General features: G+C 40.0%; 1 protein-coding gene and 9 non-coding genes across 11 annotated transcripts in view; all 10 read left to right on the top strand.

Annotated features, from left to right (window-relative positions):
• The window catches only part of pnpla7b (patatin-like phospholipase domain containing 7b), a 120,327-nt gene that overhangs the window by 5,842 nt on the left and 95,357 nt on the right, over positions 1–19,128 (top strand). For both annotated transcript variants that reach the window (XM_053421736.1, XM_053421738.1), the window contains exons 8-29: positions 2,222–2,381; positions 2,570–2,650; positions 2,940–3,068; positions 3,257–3,337; positions 4,430–4,550; positions 4,661–4,738; positions 5,143–5,225; positions 5,584–5,733; positions 5,840–5,917; positions 6,594–6,799; positions 6,901–7,032; positions 7,194–7,317; positions 7,530–7,719; positions 7,933–8,082; positions 8,608–8,671; positions 8,917–9,085; positions 9,740–9,922; positions 10,019–10,137; positions 11,550–11,706; positions 11,942–12,058; positions 12,284–12,353; positions 12,667–12,783. In XM_053421736.1, coding sequence (XP_053277711.1) covers positions 2,222–2,381; positions 2,570–2,650; positions 2,940–3,068; positions 3,257–3,337; positions 4,430–4,550; positions 4,661–4,738; positions 5,143–5,225; positions 5,584–5,733; positions 5,840–5,917; positions 6,594–6,799; positions 6,901–7,032; positions 7,194–7,317; positions 7,530–7,719; positions 7,933–8,082; positions 8,608–8,671; positions 8,917–9,085; positions 9,740–9,922; positions 10,019–10,137; positions 11,550–11,706; positions 11,942–12,058; positions 12,284–12,353; positions 12,667–12,783 — 2,759 coding nt within the window. The remainder of the gene's footprint in view (positions 1–2,221; positions 2,382–2,569; positions 2,651–2,939; positions 3,069–3,256; positions 3,338–4,429; positions 4,551–4,660; positions 4,739–5,142; positions 5,226–5,583; positions 5,734–5,839; positions 5,918–6,593; positions 6,800–6,900; positions 7,033–7,193; positions 7,318–7,529; positions 7,720–7,932; positions 8,083–8,607; positions 8,672–8,916; positions 9,086–9,739; positions 9,923–10,018; positions 10,138–11,549; positions 11,707–11,941; positions 12,059–12,283; positions 12,354–12,666; positions 12,784–19,128) is intronic.
• trnak-uuu (transfer RNA lysine (anticodon UUU)) lies at positions 13,364–13,436 on the top strand. The gene has a single exon. It is a non-coding gene; the product is annotated as a tRNA-Lys (tRNA).
• Positions 14,000–14,072, top strand: trnak-uuu (transfer RNA lysine (anticodon UUU)). Its single transcript has one exon. It is a non-coding gene; the product is annotated as a tRNA-Lys (tRNA).
• On the top strand, positions 14,634–14,706 carry trnak-uuu (transfer RNA lysine (anticodon UUU)). The gene has a single exon. It is a non-coding gene; the product is annotated as a tRNA-Lys (tRNA).
• Positions 15,269–15,341, top strand: trnak-uuu (transfer RNA lysine (anticodon UUU)). The gene has a single exon. It is a non-coding gene; the product is annotated as a tRNA-Lys (tRNA).
• trnak-uuu (transfer RNA lysine (anticodon UUU)) lies at positions 16,033–16,105 on the top strand. Its single transcript has one exon. It is a non-coding gene; the product is annotated as a tRNA-Lys (tRNA).
• On the top strand, positions 16,669–16,741 carry trnak-uuu (transfer RNA lysine (anticodon UUU)). Its single transcript has one exon. It is a non-coding gene; the product is annotated as a tRNA-Lys (tRNA).
• Positions 17,305–17,377, top strand: trnak-uuu (transfer RNA lysine (anticodon UUU)). The gene has a single exon. It is a non-coding gene; the product is annotated as a tRNA-Lys (tRNA).
• On the top strand, positions 17,941–18,013 carry trnak-uuu (transfer RNA lysine (anticodon UUU)). Its single transcript has one exon. It is a non-coding gene; the product is annotated as a tRNA-Lys (tRNA).
• Positions 18,566–18,638, top strand: trnak-uuu (transfer RNA lysine (anticodon UUU)). The gene has a single exon. It is a non-coding gene; the product is annotated as a tRNA-Lys (tRNA).

The following is a 19,128-nucleotide window of genomic DNA, read 5'->3' as shown; positions in this document are numbered from 1 at the left end:
CATCTGGCGAGTGCGCTGGCGTTCGATGCCGAGTGGCACTTGCCACAGGGACAGGTATGGTTAAAAAAAGATTGAGAACAGTAGCCACGTCTGTGAAATAGCAAAATAGATGCATCTCTCAGGAGCAGGAGCTCGGTCAGAGCTTTAATTGAACCCATTTCAATTCTTTTTATTTCTGATTTCAGAGCATTTCGAAATGAAAGCAGCTGTTATAGAAAATCCGAGGAAAGGTAATTCTTGTAGATCAACGCTAGTGTCTCGGCGAATGCGTGAGGCTCTGATTCTCACAGAGCTCATCAAACTGTCGCTTTGTGCGTCGTGTGCGTTTCTGAGTGAAATGACAGTAAGTGCCCCAAGAAGCTGCAAGTCCCTGTGCTCTACTTTTGATGTGTTATAACTCATCCCTTAGCTGTGATAAGGTGTTGCATGCAGTGCCCAGTAGGCCTGTTGCATGGAAAAGATCCATATCCTTCTTCTGCAATAACTTCGATACTATATCGACCGACTCCAAAATCTTTTCCTGCATCACAGTAATCATTGCAAATTCGAACGTTTCAATTGACTTAGTAAATCCACTGGTTTTTTTTGAGTGAAGACAGATTTTGGTCAATGCCTGTAAAATGTCAGCATAGCGAAATCGCGTAAATAGCATCTTGCCTAGACACCCATTGTGTTGGACAAAGTCGTTTCAGTGTTGGTTTAGAATTAAAGTGGTTTTCCATCATTTCCCATCTGTTGATGCTCTGGCAAAAAAAAAACTAAAGTCTCTGTACAATGTCATAGTACTCTTTGATTTCTGCAATCTGTTGGCAAGCATCATTCAACACTAAAATCTAATTATGTGCTGCATAATGTATATATACAGCATTCGGTTCTTTATCGAGGATGCGTTTCTGCACACCAGAATAAATGCCACTCATAACGCTGGCTCCGTCATATCCTTGCCCTCTGCACTTTTTAAATGACAGTCCCTTACTCTCTATCAGTTGAAGGATTTTTGCTTCGCGTCCTCCTGCTGATTGATCTGAGATATTCTCAATCCTAGAAAACTCTCTGTAATGTCAACTCGGGTGGAGTTATCATTGTCGTCTTTGCGAAAGGTGATATATCTGAAAACTTGACAGAGTTGACTGACCTTACTTAAATCCTGAGTAGTGTCCATTATGATTGAATAAAACTCTGCTTCCTTTATTTCACAAACAATCTGGTCGTGTACTTTCTGTGATAACAACGCAATTAATTCGTTTTGAATTATAGGGCTCAAGTAAGTAACGTTTTTCCTTCTATCAAGTTACTCTTGCAAAATGGGATCATATCGAGCCAACCTCTATAATTGACATAAAGTTCCCATTGTTAAGCTCACCCACTTCCTCACGATGCCCCCTAAAAGCAAGATTACAAGAAGCTAATGTCATAGTGACGTCTGTGATTCTTGTTAACACTTGGGTCCAAAAATTAACATGACGTTTGTCAAGGTGTCAAGTTGTGCATCGACTTTAAGGTCATTTTTCCACGTATCAAATACCACACATTCCGCTAGATGAGCACACGACGATTCGTGTTTCTTTATTTTGCCAGAGAGCCCTTGCCAATCATTAATCCCTACAGTCCAGGAGAGTTGCCGGGATGGAAAGCTCACATTGTGGGTTTTATTTTGGCTGCCTACTCTTCCTGCTTCCACAGCAAGCCTCTATATAGCCCACCTCGACCCCAGCCCCTCCTTTTCCTACTGAATCTGACCTAATCAGTGTCATGCGTTGATGTCTGCTCTGTTCTGTGCTGGGGTCTTTTAGCTGTTACCCTCCCTGCCTTACTTTCCATTAAGGCTCATGGAAGGGTACCTTATGCATATACATGAGGGCAGGGAGGTCTCAGAACAGAGCTATTTCACCAAATATCACTTATTGCAATTATTGAAATCAAATAAATAAATAAATCTTGATGAAAGTGGTTCTGACTGAACTTGCCTTCACTCCCAGTAGCTACAGGTGTTGTCAAACTAAGGTTAAGTAGAGCAACAGATCAGAACATAAGGACAGATCACTGTCATGATTCAGGTGTACAGAATCAGAAATGGACTTACTCTACCTCAGATACGACGACTGAACAGACCTTAATTTCTTTTTTTACTGTATGAATTCCCTAACTTGCATTGTTATGTAACGTGAAATTTTGGTAGTTGTCATAAGTAGTAATATAATATCTTATGTGCTGTCACCAGGGTGCTGGGCCACTTTGAGAAGCCTCTCTTTCTGGAGCTCTGTCGTCACATGGTGCTGATTCAGCTGCACCAGGGAGAGGGACTCTTCCGACCAGGTGACACCGATGACAGTATTTACGTGGTTCAAGATGGCCGCCTGGAGCTGTGCATCCGTGAGATTGTAAGAAAACAACGCTGAAAAACCTACAGCATCACAAAGTCACTAAGACGTTCAGTCTCTGTGGTGGATTGTCAACCATTTGCTCTCTACTTTGTGTATATTGGTGATCAGTGTGTGTGGGAAATCTAACCTGTGATCTGAAAGTTATTTTGCTGTCATATTAAAATGTGATTGTTTTCTCACTGCAGGACGGTACAGATGCTGTGGTGAAGGAAGTTTTACCAGGAGACAGTGTTCATAGTTTGCTCAGTATCCTAGACATTATCACTGTAAGTTTGATGTTACTTATCACCCTTTGTCTCCTTTTGTCCCGTTTAAATCTACACAGTATGGGGGGAAAGTGGTCCAGTCACACTAATTATATTATATAGTTACACCACCAAGCTTGCTTTAACCAGAACAGTGACTTACATTCTGTAAAATGTCTATATTTTATCTTCATCTTCTGTGCTGTTCACTTAATTGTCATTACAACATTAAACACAAAATTTACTTTCTGTGAGTTTTTCCTGTAATAGGGTCCGGTTTTCTCCACAAAGTTTTCTTTTTCTATTTCAGGGCTACCCAGCACCGTACAAGACAGTTTCAGCACGAGCTGCAATTCCCTCCACTGTCCTGCGTCTTCCAGCTGCCGCCTTCCAATCAGTTTTTGACAAATATCCCGAAACTCTTGTTCGAGTCATTCAGGTAAAGTGTCCACTGACAGATATAGACATTGCAAGTACCTTATCAGTCAGTGTGCAAAATTCAACAGCATCATTTTCAGACACCGTGTGTCCATTTACTCAAGTGTTTTGTCTTTCTTTCTATCAATCTTTCTATTCTATTATTTGTATGAACAGTACACTCCGTCTTATCCTGTTTCCCTCTCATAGATAATCATGGTGCGTCTTCAGAGAGTGACTTTCCTTGCCTTACACAACTACCTTGGCCTGACCACTGAACTTTTTAATACGGTATTGTTTCTCTTTTTTAACTCATCTATACTTTGTCTGGTCTAACATCAAAATATTTGACATCAGATCACCTCTCTTTTATCTCGTGTGTTACTATCGTTGTCAACCCCACACACATCTACCTTATTCTCTACTCTGGTATGCAACAATGTCTTGAAAGTAAGAGAAAGAGTAGTAACTCAGCAGTGGGGAAACTTGTTCCCTCAAGGGCCATTTCAATATTTAATACCATGAGGTAGATAAGGTTGTCTGTTAACAAGAAGGTTGGTAGTTCGATCCCTGGCACGGAGGGAGAGAAAGCGCTGTGTATCGAAGCAATGCATGAATTTGTTGTCATAATATAATGATATAGTTGTTGTTATAATATTGTTATATATATTATATATTATAATGTAAAATATAACTATATTATTATACTTTATTTAATATATAATAATGATGTAGACTTGTGATTCTCAACCTGGGGGCCGGACCCCAAAATGAGTCACAAGATAATTTTTGGGGTCACTAGAGGGTTGTATAGAATAGAATAATTTAGTGTATTAAAAATAAAATGACATATTGTAGACAAGGGATTTTTTACCCTAAACCCAAATTAGGAGGTCCAGAGTCAAGTCTGAGAAAACAGTCAAAGTTGAGCACAATTTAATCATGAGGTTCAGAATTATGCGTGGAAGACTATGATACAGAGAAACACATTTAAGCTTCCTCATCTGATCAGTCAGGACTGTTGGGGTACCACCAGCGACCCAACCCATCCACCAAACCAACAATAGTGAGTGGCGGGGCAAAAAAAACTCTCATCATAAACAAAGCATTATTTCTAAATGTAACTAAAAATATAAGGAAATTTGTGTAGGAACATCTGTTGATAATTGCAATTCTAAAATGGTAAATTGTGACTCAAATAGGTTCAAAATCACTGATGCAGACTATTATTAAATCTAATAAACCCATCAGTTCACAGGTGGAGCACATTTTGGCTGACCTCCTCCCACCATGTCCCTTTAATCATATTCGACCACTCCGTAAGAGAAGCTTTACAATTGAACATAATTTTTCATTTACTAATGCTAATTGCATGTGTTACAGGAGAGTCAAGCCATCTCCCTTGTGTCAGTGGCGCATGTTCTGGGTGAGACTCATTCACACAAAGGCCTTCGCAGGCAGCCTTCGCACTCTGATAATCTGGGCACCGAAAAAACGGATTCAGGTTGGAAACAGCAGCATTCTTTCCACATTTTCCCTGACTGGTCACAGTAATTTGTGTGTATAAAGATTTTCTAAAGTTCTGTTCTAATTTCTTGATACACACTACAACAGAAACGACCAACTTCTCTGACATCTCCTCTTCAAAATACAAGAAATCTCGTTCTCTCTCTACTCCAGTGGCTGTTACAGGTAATGTATACACACAATGTACCAACTCTTAGATACACACATAGAGTTTATCATTTTATGTATTTCTTGTCTTGATGGGGGTAGAGATTGTGTCATTTATGATGAGTCATTGAATTATGTTAACTCTGCATGCACTTGTAAGTCTATACAAACTGTGTAAAATGTTTAAAATAGAAATATTACACATGTGAAAAGTAAATAAACATTGAAAATAAAGACACTTTCAAAACCACTTTCAAAACCAAAACTAGCACCAAGAGAAGTATCAGCAGTTCATTTAAAAGTAACAGAGGCTGCATCCTCTAAGGCACATCAGCTTAGTGACATGCTTGCCCATCTGATTATTTTAACTGGTGTAGTTTCAATGAGTATTGTTGCTGATACTAAACCTTTTTTTCCTGCAGGTGAAATGTCATTCGCTCTCAACAGAGTTTATGAGCGCGACAGTGCTGCCAAAGAAGAGACAGTGCCTCACAGTCCTGTGAAGGTCTCTGGATAAGAATTGTCTTTCCTACACCTTGAGAAGTTTGCTAGTTTTAATCCTGACAGGTTGCATGGCAGGAATTTAAGGTCAGGTTTACTGAATATGTGAATTCAGACAACTAGTTTTTCCCCCTTATGGAATTAGAAGCCACCCGGCCCAGTAATTGGGATTCACAGTAATTCTTTTCACAAAGGAAATTAAGCTCAATCTAAGATTAGATGATAGTGTGTATCACTCTCTTTCTAATGCATTTGTAAACTAACATGGTACACGGTAGGGTCTCTTATAATGAGTGCCCAGTTGTTGTTTAATGTCCATTATATGTACCATTATGTTTTTCTGTGTCTCTCTGTCTGTTCAGTCTATTCTGAAGAAGAGTGTCACAATGCAGCACACTCCGTCAGCTGTTTACCAATATAGTGATGCTGGAACAGGAAACGTCCACCAGAATAAAGTCAATGCAATTTTCCAAGCTGCCAAAAAGGACCTGCTGCAGGTCATCCAAATACAGGTAGCTTAGAATACCAAGCACATGTACTGCATCAAATGTAAACGGAAAAAAGTAATTGGTAATAATGAGTCCTTTTTTTCTTTAACCTGTCATTTGATGTCATCAGGACCACAATCTGCTGGAGGGGAGGGTGAATCTACGCCAGGTTAAAGCTGGCACTGTTGTGGCCCGTCAGGGAGACCAGGTCAGTCTGTTGGACCAACACTCACAGAAACTTAATGTGTTGCTCTTTGAGGAGCACCAAACAAGGGCTACGTTTTCTTCTCAGTACATACGTACAGCACAATCCCAAAATGTCCTAAAAGACATGATCCAATTGCAACTATTAAAGAATTGGTCATTCTTAACTTCAGGTAACTTTAAATTACAGTAATCACAAAGACGCAAAACAATATCGTCTGAGGGTGACTGAAGAGTTGGTGATAATTCACAGTTTTTTTCACTACAACAGAGCACCTACATTACACATAGACATTTTGTAAATTATTTACGTACAAATGTTGATCAGTGTAGCTTTAATGTTTAACAAAGATAAGATAAACCAAATGGTGTGTGGTAGTTCTGCCCCTATAACGTGTGTTGGCTGAGAAAGAGGGAGGCAAAGAAAGGGCCTCTTGTCTTGAGGGGGAACTGATGAACAGGAGCAGTTGAAGTATAATTTGAAAATATTTTTATTTAGTTTATCAAATTAAGCTTATTCATTTCTGTGGACTCTCTTCACAAAATGCATTTTCAATGTTTGTTAAGGAGAAACCTTCGTTGATTATAGCCTATAGTCCCACATTATATATTGAATTGAAAGTAGCAGTTCAACAGTTTTGCAGATTAACTAAAGTGTGAATATTTGTATCTATCTACAGGATGTGAGCGTGGCGTTTGTCATCTCGGGTTTGCTCCATGTTTACCAGCGTATGATTGACCGCGAAGAGGACACCCTGTTGTTTATCACCCGACCGGGTGAGATGGTGGGTCACCTGGCTGTTCTGACAGGCGAGCCGCTAATCTTCACTGTCAGAGCTCACCGAGACTGCTCCTTCCTCTCCATATCCAAGGCTCATTTCTACGAGTAGGATCAGGCTCAGGCACAGGCACAAAACATTCAGTTACTTATTTTTAGGTTCAGACAAATGTAAACTGCAGACATGTGTGTTTTTCTTGTGTTTGCAGGATGATGCGCGAGGAGCCCAGGGTGGTGTTGAATGTAGCTCACACTGTGGTGAAGAGGGTGTCCCCATTTGTCAGACAGATTGACTTCGCCCTGGACTGGATGGCTTTGGAGGCCGGCCGTGCTGTCTACAGGTATCTTCTCTATTGAGCTAAAGAAGAAAATTTAACGTCCTTGGTGAAGGTGTTTAATGTCCACTGTTTTAGAAGAAGAAATAGAAGAAACACTGGTTGTGACAGCAGAAGGCATAGTAGGGTTGGAAGTTGCCATTTCCTGATTGCCTTATTGTTTTTAGACAAGGAGACAAATCAGACAGCACCTTCATCGTCCTCAGTGGCCGACTTCGCTCTGTCATTGCAAAGGATGATGGAAAGAAGGAGCTGGCTGGAGAGTATGGTCGCGGTGACTTAATAGGGGTGGTGAGTCATCGTAAACTGACATGCGTGTAGCATTCTGTGCTGGGTTTGAATTGTGATTCTTTTGTTTATTATAATTAACTGCAAAAACCATAAGGTCAATGTGAAGAGAACATCTATTAAATTTAAATAAATAAAGACACACTTCCAGGAGAAACACTACAATACACTACACTACAAATTGCAGTACAACTCTTGTTGTGTGGATTGATCAGGTTGAGGCCCTGACACACATGAACCGAGCCACCACAGTCCACGCTGTCAGAGACTCTGAGCTGGCCAAACTTCCTGAAGGAGCTCTGAACTCAATCAAGAGGAGGTATCCTCAAGTTGTCACCAGGCTGATTCACCTGCTGGGACAGAAGATCCTGGGCAACATGCAGCAGATCAACGGACCCCTGGCTGGTACATACGTTTTATTTCTGTTAGTGTATGTCAGCATGGGACTGAATTCATCTGCTTTATGAACAATAGGTAGATAACTTGTTATCATGTGAAGACTTTAAAATTAACATGAGTAGTTAAATATATGGAGTTCCTGTTAGTATATTATATTGTATATGTGTTTTAGTGTCTATAATATAGTATCTAGTAAGAGAAACATCCTTCATTCTGCAGCTCGTAGTCTGGCTCTCAGCACCCCGACCAGTAAGTGGGATGCAGGGAATCCAGCTTCCAACCTGTCCACTGTTGCCATCCTGCCTGTATCTGAGGAGGTTCCTCTCACCTCCTTCACTCTGGAGCTGCAGCATGCGCTCAGTGGCATTGGTACACACAGACACACACACACTCATTCATTCACACACATTAAAAAAAGCTAGACAACAATTGCAAAACACAAATTATACTAATTCAAATGTTTTATAATGATTTATTATTGACCCTCTTACAAACTATCTTAAACATCCAAACATGTACCATGAGACTGAGCAGATTTCTATTTCAAACACCATTTTGAATAGTTTATTCAAATTGGAGTTTACATAACAAATGGATAGACATTTGATTCTCTATTCTTGAAGTCTAAAGTTTTAGGTGTGTGACAAAGAAACGGTTGCTACAGACTGAGATACAAATCACACAGATAAAGATAATGTACAGCAGTGAGGACCTGTGGTACTAACAGATGATTAAATCTACTTTATATAAAATACGTGTCCACTTGTTTGAGGTTAGGAGAAGAACCAGACATTGAATCTGCTCTGTGATGCATTCTACTTCACTTTCATTCACAGCATTTTTTCATAGGTCTTGTTAAAAAAAACTTGCATGACATTTTTCTGATTTCTGAAGGTCCCACTCAACTCCTGACCAGTGACATTATCAAACAGCGACTCGGCACTGCTGCTCTGGACAGGTAGACATTTGATTAAGTAATTTCTCTGTAAATAGTAAAGTAATGCCAGATGAGACTGAGTTCAGATTATTTTAAGTCTGATGAGATATCACTGGTTATGTTGTCTGGTTCTTTCTTTCGGACACAAGCGGTGTTGGTGAATTGTTATAGTTAAATTTCTTAAAGACAAAAATAATTAAGAATCAGAGATGTAATTTAGTTTTAACAGTTGACATGGTGCTGATGTTTGTATGTCTCCTCTTTAGTGTCCACGAGTACCGTCTGTCCAGTTGGCTTGGGCAGCAGGAAGACATCCATCGTATAGTCCTCTACCAGTCAGACTCTGGCCTCACGCCTTGGACCCAGCGCTGCATTCGCCAGGCTGACTGCATCATTATTGTGGGACTGGGTGAAAAGGAGCCCACTGTAGGCGAGGTCAGTGAAAACCTGAGCAGCTGCTCAGGTGTGCCTTCTTGAGTTCATTGAGTTAGAATGAAAAGCATCAGGGGGATGATACCTCAACCTAGGCAATGTTAACTTTTTATATTGTGATAATAATTACAGAATGGTTTCTTCCCCCTGCTAAGGATCCGCAACAAAATTAACATAAACTTATTCTCAATGTCACACAATTTCCCCCTTGGATCAATAAAGTATTTCTGATTTCCGATTCTGATGTCACTTATATGACATCATATGATGGGGAATCATTAGGCATGCAGGGTAAATATTTTATTTAGTTTCTCTAGCTCAGGTATTTATCTGGAGTGTGGAGATGCTTCAATACAGAACAGTTAAATTAAATTAGTTGAATCAGGTTCAATCTTTACTTTTGTGACATTAGTCTCACTCTTAACTACTGTTTTAAGCACAGAGGAGAAAGGCTTCGATCACCTATTGGTAGTATTACCGTCAGGTAGGCCAACTTAGCTACCGTGTTTCAAGTTTAAACTAAGCTGATTCCTCTTAAGTTACTACTTCCCTGTCACTTGTAATGCTATTATGTATAGCTACATCCATAAGTATTATATTTATATATTCAGTGTTATATTCTCTTTCTTTTACATGCTAAATTTTTTCCACCTGTAGCTAGAGCGAATGTTGGAGAGCAGTGCAGTTCGGGCCCAGAAGCAGCTGGTGTTGCTGCACAGGGAGGATGGCCCGCAGCCCAAAGGGACGGCAGAGTGGCTCAACATGCGGAGCTGGATCTCCAGACACCATCACTTGTCCTGCCCCCGAAGAATCTTCTCCAGGCGCAGTTTACCTCAGCTGGTATTAAACCCTGACTTACTCAAGTCTGTTATTGGGCAATTCTAGCCAGTTTGCAAATGCTTAATACCTGCTTTTGTTTGTGTGTGTGATCTCCAGAAAGAGCTGTACCAGCGTGTGTTTGAAAAATGTCCAGATCGTCATTCTGACTTCTCCCGTTTGGCCAGGATCCTGACAGGAAACAGCATCGCCCTTGTATTTGGTGGAGGAGGTGCCAGGTATTGAAGATTTGAACACAAACACATTTAAAACACTAACATGGTGAGATTGAGTCTCAGAAATCAAACACATATCCTGCAATCTCAAGCTGAATCAAGTTCACTATTTTGGGAATCAGGTACTTTCACATATTACTTATGTTTTGGTCCAGTTGACGAGAGTAAACTTTAACTAAAATTTAGGAATTGTATCTAAAATATTTATGAAATTTATTTTACTTTCTACTCCACTTTATTTTTGCAATGCATTGTGTTAAGTGTTCACTTTGTTTTTTATATATTTGTGGCAGTTGACCATGCCATGGGGCCATCACCATAGCAGCCAGAGACGAACCATTCGGATTGAGCATTTTTTTTAAGTTCAGACACACACTTGAACGAACATAAATTAACCTCAACTAAAGGCAACTAGCTTTACAGCTCCATTGGTGTCCGAGTCTTCCCAAGTGTTCTCCCAGTCCTGTGTGTCTGAGTTTTCCCGAGTGTTCTCCCAGTGCCCCTGAGGCAGGTCAGACGCTGCCTCTTAAGCATGAGGACCGATCAGCTAACAGATCTCACCTGTGCTGATTGATCCTCTGTGGTGAAGGTGAAGGGTGCTCTCCTAGCCCCCTCACCTCAACAATTTCAATAACAAGAAATAATAGTAGACATTGCCTCCTTCAATGAGAGCAGTGTTCCCGCAAAATAGTAAATCTTATGGTGTTATTCAATCTTGGATTAATTAAACCTACGTCAGAATCAGTCCAGTAGCGGACAGCACTGGAGGACATGTGAGAAATGTCATTACGTGTAAAGCAGATAATTATCTGCATTTCTGACTTAATTTATTTTAGTATAAAATGAAACATTAGAAGAGGATAAATGGAACCTTCGTGCATAACTATCAATACAGACAATCACCAACTGATAATCAGTTTACATTAGTATATGATTTGTGTAATATGGACATTCTGATTATTTATGTTTCCTTTTCTCTCTGCTGCTGTTTGTCCTGGAGCTCTGATGAGGTAGGGACTGTGTTCCCCTCATTTGTGACACCTGGTAGTAATATGACCACATCAGATAGATGATGCTCTCCTTGCCTACGTTGTTTGAGTGGGTTTTTGTGCTGAGTGCCACACAAGTATCTGTGCTTTGTAATTTAACAAGTTACGTGACATATGTGAATCATCTTTAAATAACATTCTCTTATATTTTTATTGGGAATGGACACATTATTTCTTAACAAAGTCATAGAAATATATCAAACCTCACTCCACTGGGGTTTTTATATAATGTAGAAAATCAGACTGTGAATATATGAGACTCACATTTAAAAAAATATTTTCAACAGTACTTGGAAAAAGTGATACCAAGTACTAGTGAAAAAGGTATACTTGTAATATTTTTTTATGGATCTTTTTTTTTTTTAGGGGTTGCTCTCAGGTTGGAATCCTACGGGCATTGAATGAGGCAGGGATCCCCATCGACTTGGTGGGCGGCACCTCCATCGGCTCTTTCATGGGGGCGCTGTATGCTGACGAGAAGAGCTACAGTCGCGTGAGGGTCCGGGCTCGAGAATGGGCTATGGTATGATCACAATAAAGATACAAAACTTATGTTCGAAAATGTTTCTCATACTGAAAACAATGAATTTCTCTAGCTGAATATTTGTCAGTAATAGAAATTTTTTGTAAATCAAGTTCTTTTAGTTATTATGACAACACACCTTGTTTGCCTGCAACATGTTTTAGCAGGTATGATGTTTACCGATCAGTACATAACTTTCTTTTACCTTACTTTTGTAACTTCTCTCCTTCCCCAGGACATGACCTCATACTTTAAGAAGATATTGGATCTTACCTACCCAGTTACTTCCATGTTTTCTGGAGCATCTTTTAACTCAAGCATTAGCTCTGTCTTCAAGGACAAACAGATCGAGGTAAGATGAGAGCTTTATTTAAAATATTTAGTTTTAACCTCTCAGCTGCCAGTAATATTAAGCCACAGATGTACGTATCTAAAAGTGTCACATTAGTTACAAAGAGCTAGAGCTCAGCAGTAAGGCAGAGCCGATTTTTAGAGTTCTATGATTATGGTCTTATTATAATATGCATAAGTGTTTACAGTCATGCTCACAAATGTTGCTTTTTCTTTCATCTCCTAGGACCTGTGGCTACCTTATTTCAACATCACAACAGATATCACAGCTTCCTCCATGAGAGTCCACACTGATGGTCTGTCTGACTTTTATTTCTACTTAAAAAAATGACATCAACATTTGACACATTTCTGTCATCCCTAATGCATCGCTATAGACTTGCTAGCTTGCAGCAGAGTGATTTATTGATCAGAACGACTGTCCAGAAATGGAAATGGTCTGTTCATTTCAATACACATTCGACAAATGACAAAATCCTTGCATGTAGGCAGTGGAAACTGCTAAATCTTGGAAACAAATCTGCGTATAGAGCTGAAGATTTTAAGATTTTTTGCATTTTCAGACATCTCTCAACCAGTCAATTATACCACTACCTCTCTCCTAATCAGGCTCGTTGTGGAGGTATGTCAGGGCCAGTATGTCCTTGTCTGGTTACCTGCCCCCTCTGTGTGATCCTAAAGATGGACATTTACTCATGGACGGAGGCTACATCAACAACCTGCCTGGTGAGGAGCTCTGTTTGGTTTATTAGCATGTTGATAGGGCATAACTGACAAGGATGATGAAACATTTTCTGTTATGGATACAGCTGCTGCCTATTGGAATATCCTGATGAACTCAATCAAGCTTCTTAAACAGGCCTTGCATTGTACTACAAATTATATAGTTTCCTTTTGCAATGGTTAAGCATTTACGATGATTCATTTTAGGGTGTTGTTATAGCTACTTGGAATGTGTACCTGCTGTCGTCATGGATCTGTATCTTCTGAAGTGTGTATGCCATAACGGGTATCCCTGAATCAAGTCAATAAGTATCCTCTGAAGAGTGTATGTCATCAAAGGAATCCTTGAATCAAGTCCATAATCCTGCCAGTATAGAGTTTTCCTTTGATTTAGACTCAACTTGGGCTGTGGGCCTGTTATACCACAAGTACCCAGAAGTACTTGTTTTTCTTTGCCGTACATGCCCTTCGACTGCCCAACTGTATGAAGTGGTAGTTTTCTGTTGTTAGAAGTCGCGCTTGTGTAAGTAATTGGAATTTTGACTTTTGTTCAAACTTTCATCGAAAGGGTGTAGCTATCGAAGCCTGGATAGCTCAGACGGTAGAGCATCAGACTTTTAATCTGAGGGTCCAGGGTTCAAGTCCCTGTTCAGGCGATATATTCCTCTTATCGGACTTACATGGACAATACTATTATGTAGGGTAATAAAAAAACAAGTCCTGTACCACTGTCATGTCTTTGGATGCATATGTACCCTCAATGTTATCCAAGATGGAAGTTAATAGGTGAGTTAAGGCATTTTTCACGCTGGAATTGTGTCCTCTTAAGAGAGTATATGTCATCACAGGAATCATGGATCAAGTCAATAAGTCTGTATATATACCCTCACAGTTACCCAAGATGGAGGTTTATAGGTGAGTTGAGGCATTTTTCACGCTGGATCTGTGTCCTTTGAAGAGTGTATGTCATCACAGGAATCCTTGAATCAAGTCAATAATCCTACCAGTATAGAGTTTTCCTTTGATTTAGACTCAACTTGGGCTGTGGGCCTGTTATACCACAAGTACCCAGAAGTACTTGTTTTTCTTTGCCGTACATGCCCTTCCACTGCCCAACTGTATGAAGTGGTAGTTTTCTGTTGTTAAAAGTCGCGCTTGTGTAAGTAATTGGAATTTTGACTTTTGTTCAATCTTTCATCGAAAGGGTGTAGCTATCGAAGCCTGGATAGCTCAGACAGTAGAACCTCAGACTTTTAATCTGAGGGCCCAGGGTTCAAGTCCCTGTTCAGGCGATATATTCCACTTATTGGACTTACATGGAAACTACTATTAGGTAGTGTTATAACAAAACAAGTCCTGTACCACTGTCATGTCTTTGGATGCATATGTACCCTCAATGTTATCCAAGATGGAAGTTAATAGGTGAGTTAAGGCATTTTTCACGCTGGAATTGTGTCCTCTTAAGACAGTATATGTCATCACAGGAATCCTTGAATCAAGTCAATAAGTCTGTATATATACCCTCACAGTTACCCAAGATGGAGGTTTATAGGTGAGTTGAGGCATTTTTCACGCTGGATCTGTGTCCTTTGAAGAGTGTATGTCATCACAGGAATCATTGAATCAAGTCAATAATCCTGCCAGTATAGAGTTTTCCTTTGATTTAGACTCAACTTGGGCTGTGGGTCTTCTATACCAAAAGTACCCAGAAGTACTTGTTTTTCTTTGCCGTACATGCCCTTCGACTGCCCAACTCTATGAAGTGGTAGTTTTCTGTTGTTAGAAGTCGCGCTTGTGTAAGTAATTGGAATTTTGACTTTTGTTCAGTCTTTCATTGAAAGGGTGCTATCGAAGCCTGTATAGCTCAGACGGTAGAGCATCAGACTTTTAATCTGAGGGTCCAGGGTTCAAGTCCCTGTTCAGGCGATATATTCCACTTATTGGACTTACATGGAAACTACTATTGGGTAGTGTTATAACAAAACAAGTCCTGTACCACTGTCATGTCTTTGGATGCTTATATACCCTCAAAGTTATCCAAGATGGAGTTTTATAGGTGAGGTGAGGCATTTTTTACGCTGGATCTGTGTCTTCTGAAGAGTGTATGTCATCACAGGAATCCTTGAATCAAGTCAATAAGTCTGTATATATACCCTCACAGTTACCCAAGATGTAGGTTTATAGGTTAGTTGAGGCATTTTTCACGCTGGATCTGTGTCCTTTGAAGAGTGTATGTCATCACAGGAATCCTTGAATGTAGTCAATAATCCTGCCAGTATAGAGTTTTCCTTTGATTTAGACTCAACTTGGGCTGTGGGTCTTCTATACCAAAAGTACCCAGAAGTACTTGATTTTCTTTGCCGTACATGCCTTTCGACTGCCCAACTGTATGAAGAGGTAGTTTTCTGTTGTTAGATGTCGCGCTTGTGTAAATAAATGAAATTTCGACTTTTGTTCAATCTTTCATCGAAAGGGTGTAGCTCTCGAAGCCTGGATAGCTCAGACGGTAGAGCATCAGACTTTTAATCTGAGGGTCCAGGGTTCAAGTCCCTGTTCAGGCGATATATTCCTCTTATCGGACTTACATGGACAATACTATTAGGCAGGGTAATAAAAAAACAAGTCCTGTACCACTGTCATGTCTTTGGATGCATATGTACCCTCAATGTTATCCAAGATGGAAGTTAATAGGTGAGTTAAGGCATTTTTCACGCTGGAATTGTGTCCTCTTAAGAGAGTATATGTCATCACAGGAATCCTTGAATCAAGTCAATAAGTCTATATATATACCCTCACAGTTACCCAAGATGGAGTTTTATAGGTGAGGTAAGGCATTTTTTACGCTGGATCTGTGTCTTCTGAAGAGTGTATGTCATCACAGGAATCCTTGAATCAAGTCAATAAGTCTGTATATATACCCTCACAGTTACCCAAGATGGAGGTTTATAGGTGAGTTGAGGCATTTTTCACGCTGGATCTGTGTCCTTTGAAGAGTGTATGTCATCACAGGAATCATTGAATCAAGTCAATAATCCTGCCAGTATAGAGTTTTCCTTTGATTTAGACTCAACTTGGGCTGTGGGCCTGTTATACCACAAGTACCCAGAAGTACTTGTTTTTCTTTGCCGTACATGCCTTTCGTCTGCCCAACTGTATGAAGAGGTAGTTTTCTGTTGTAAATGTCGCGCTTGTGTAAATAAATGAAATTTCGACTTTTGTTCAATCTTTCATCGAAAGGGTGTAGCTCTCGAAGCCTGGATAGCTCAGACGGTAGAGCATCACACTTTTAATCTGAGGGTCCAGGGTTCAAGTCCCTGTTCAGGCGATATATTCCTCTTATCGGACTTACATTGACAATACTATTATGTAGGGTAATAAAAAAACAAGTCCTGTACCACTGTCATGTCTTTGGATGCATATGTACCCTCAATGTTATCCAAGATGGAAGTTAATAGGTGAGTTAAGGCATTTTTCACGCTGGAATTGTGTCCTCTTAAGAGAGTATATGTCATCACAGGAATCATGGATCAAGTCAATAAGTCTGTATATATACCCTCACAGTTACCCAAGATGGAGCTTTATAGGTGAGTTGAGGCATTTTTCACGCTGGATCTGTGTCCTTTGAAGAGTGTATGTCATCACAGGAATCCTTGAATGTAGTCAATAATCCTGCCAGTATAGAGTTTTCCTTTGATTTAGACTCAACTTGGGCTGTGGGCCTTTTATACCAAAAGTACCCAGAAGTACTTGATTTTCTTTGCCGTACATGCCTTTCGACTGCCCAACTGTATGAAGAGGTAGTTTTCTGTTGTTAGATGTCGTGCTTGTGTAAATAAATGAAATTTTGACTTTTGTTCAATCTTTCATCGAAAGGGTGTAGCTATCGAAGCCTGGATAGCTCAGACGGTAGAGCATCAGACTTTTAATCTGAGGGTCCAGGGTTCAAGTCCCTGTTCAGGCGATATATTCCTCTTATAGGACTTACATGGACAATACTATTATGTAGGGTAATAAAAAAACAAGTCCTGTACCACTGTCATGTCTTTGGATGCATATGTACCCTCAATGTTATCCAAGATGGAAGTTAATAGGTGAGTTAAGGCATTTTTCACGCTGGAATTGTGTCCTCTTAAGAGAGTATATGTCATCACAGGAATCATGGATCAAGTCAATAAGTCTGTATATATACCCTCACAGTTACCCAAGATGGAGGTTTATAGGTGAGTTGAGGCATTTTTCACGCTGGATCTGTGTCCTTTGAAGAGTGTATGTCATCACAGGAATCATTGAATCAAGTCAATAATCCTGCCAGTATAGAGTTTTCCTTTGATTTAGACTCAACTTGGGCTGTGGGCCTGTTATACCACAAGTACCCAGAAGTACTTGTTTTTCTTTGCCGTACATGCCTTTCGTCTGCCCAACTGTATGAAGAGGTAGTTTTCTTTTGTTAGATGTCGCGCTTGTGTAAATAAATGAAATTTTGACTTTTGTTCAATCTTTCATCGAAAGGGTGTAGCTCTCGAAGCCTAGATAGCTCAGACGGTAGAGCATCAGACTTTTAATCTGAGGGTCCAGGGTTCAAGTCCCTGTTCAGGCGATATATTCCTCTTATCGGACTTACATTGACAATACTATTATGTAGGGTAATAAAAAAACAACTCCTGTACCACTGTCATGTCTTTGGATGCATATGTACCCTCAATGTTATCCAAGATGGAAGTTAATAGGTGAGTTAAGGCATTTTTCATGCTGGAATTGTGTCCTCTTAAGAGAGTATATGTCATCACAGGAATCATGGATCAAGTCAATAAGTCTGTATATATACCCTCACAGTTACCCAAGATGGAGGTTTATAGGTGAGTTGAGGCATTTTTCACGCTGGATCTGTGTCCTTTGAAGAGTGTATGTCATCACAGGAATCATTGAATCAAGTCAATAATCCTGCCAGTATAGAGTTTTCCTTTGATTTAGACTCAACTTGGGCTGTGGGCCTGTTATACCACAAGTACCCAGAAGTACTTGTTTTTCTTTGCCGTACATGCCTTTCGTCTGCCCAACTGTATGAAGAGGTAGTTTTCTTTTGTTAGATGTCGCGCTTGTGTAAATAAATGAAATTTTGACTTTTGTTCAATCTTTCATCGAAAGGGTGTAGCTCTCGAAGCCTGGATAGCTCAGACGGTAGAGCATCAGACTTTTAATCTGAGGGTCCAGGGTTCAAGTCCCTGTTCAGGCGATATATTCCTCTTATCGGACTTACATGGACAATACTATTAGGTAGGGTAATAAAAAAACAAGTCCTGTACCACTGTCATGTCTTTGGATGCATATGTACCCTCAATGTTATCCAAGATGTGAGTTAAGGCATTTTTCACGCTGGAATTTTGTCATCTTAAGAGAGTATATGTCATCACAGGAAACCTTGAATCAAGCCAATCAGTATGTATATATACCCTCACAGTTACCCAAGATGGAGGTTTATAGGTGAGTTGAGGCATTTTTCACGCTGGATCTGTGTCCTTTGAAGAGTGTATGTCATCACAGGAATCATTGAATCAAGTCAATAATCCTGCCAGTATAGAGTTTTCCTTTGATTTAGACTCAACTTGGGCTGTGGGCCTATTATACCACAAGTACCCAGAAGTACTTGTTTTTCTTTGCCGTACATGCCTTTCGTCTGCCCAACTGTATGAAGAGGTAGTTTTCTGTTGTTTGATGTCGCGCTTGTGTAAATAATTGAAATTTCGACTTTTGTTCAATCTTTCATCGAAAGGGTGTAGCTCTCGAAGCCTGGATAGCTCAGACGGTAGAGCATCAGACTTTTAATCTGAGGGTCCAGGGATCAAGTCCCTGTTCAGGCGATATATTCCTCTTAACGGACTTACATGGACAATACTATTAGGTAGGGTAATAAAAAAACAAGTCCTGTACCACTGTCATGTCTTTGGATGCATATGTACCCTCAATGTTATCCAAGATGTGAGTTAAGGCATTTTTCACGCTGGAATTTTGTCATCTTAAGAGAGTATATGTCATCACAGGAAACCTTGAATCAAGCCAATCAGTATGTATATATACCCTCACAGTTACCCAAGATGGAGGTTTATAGGTGAGTTGAGGCATTTTTCACGCTGGATCTGTGTCCTTTGAAGAGTGTATGTCATCACAGGAATCATTGAATCAAGTCAATAATCCTGCCAGTATAGAGTTTTCCTTTGATTTAGACTCAACTTGGGCTGTGGGCCTGTTATACCACAAGTACCCAGAAGTACTTGTTTTTCTTTGCCGTACATGCCTTTCGTCTGCCCAACTGTATGAAGAGGTAGTTTTCTGTTGTTTGATGTCGCGCTT

The sequence above is a fragment of the Pleuronectes platessa genome, chromosome 4 (assembly GCF_947347685.1).
Source record: "Pleuronectes platessa chromosome 4, fPlePla1.1, whole genome shotgun sequence".
In the NCBI taxonomy this organism is placed as follows: domain Eukaryota; kingdom Metazoa; phylum Chordata; class Actinopteri; order Pleuronectiformes; family Pleuronectidae; genus Pleuronectes; species Pleuronectes platessa.
The sequence above is the reverse complement of the archived record's forward strand: the minus strand, read 5'-3'. Positions and strand labels throughout refer to the sequence as shown.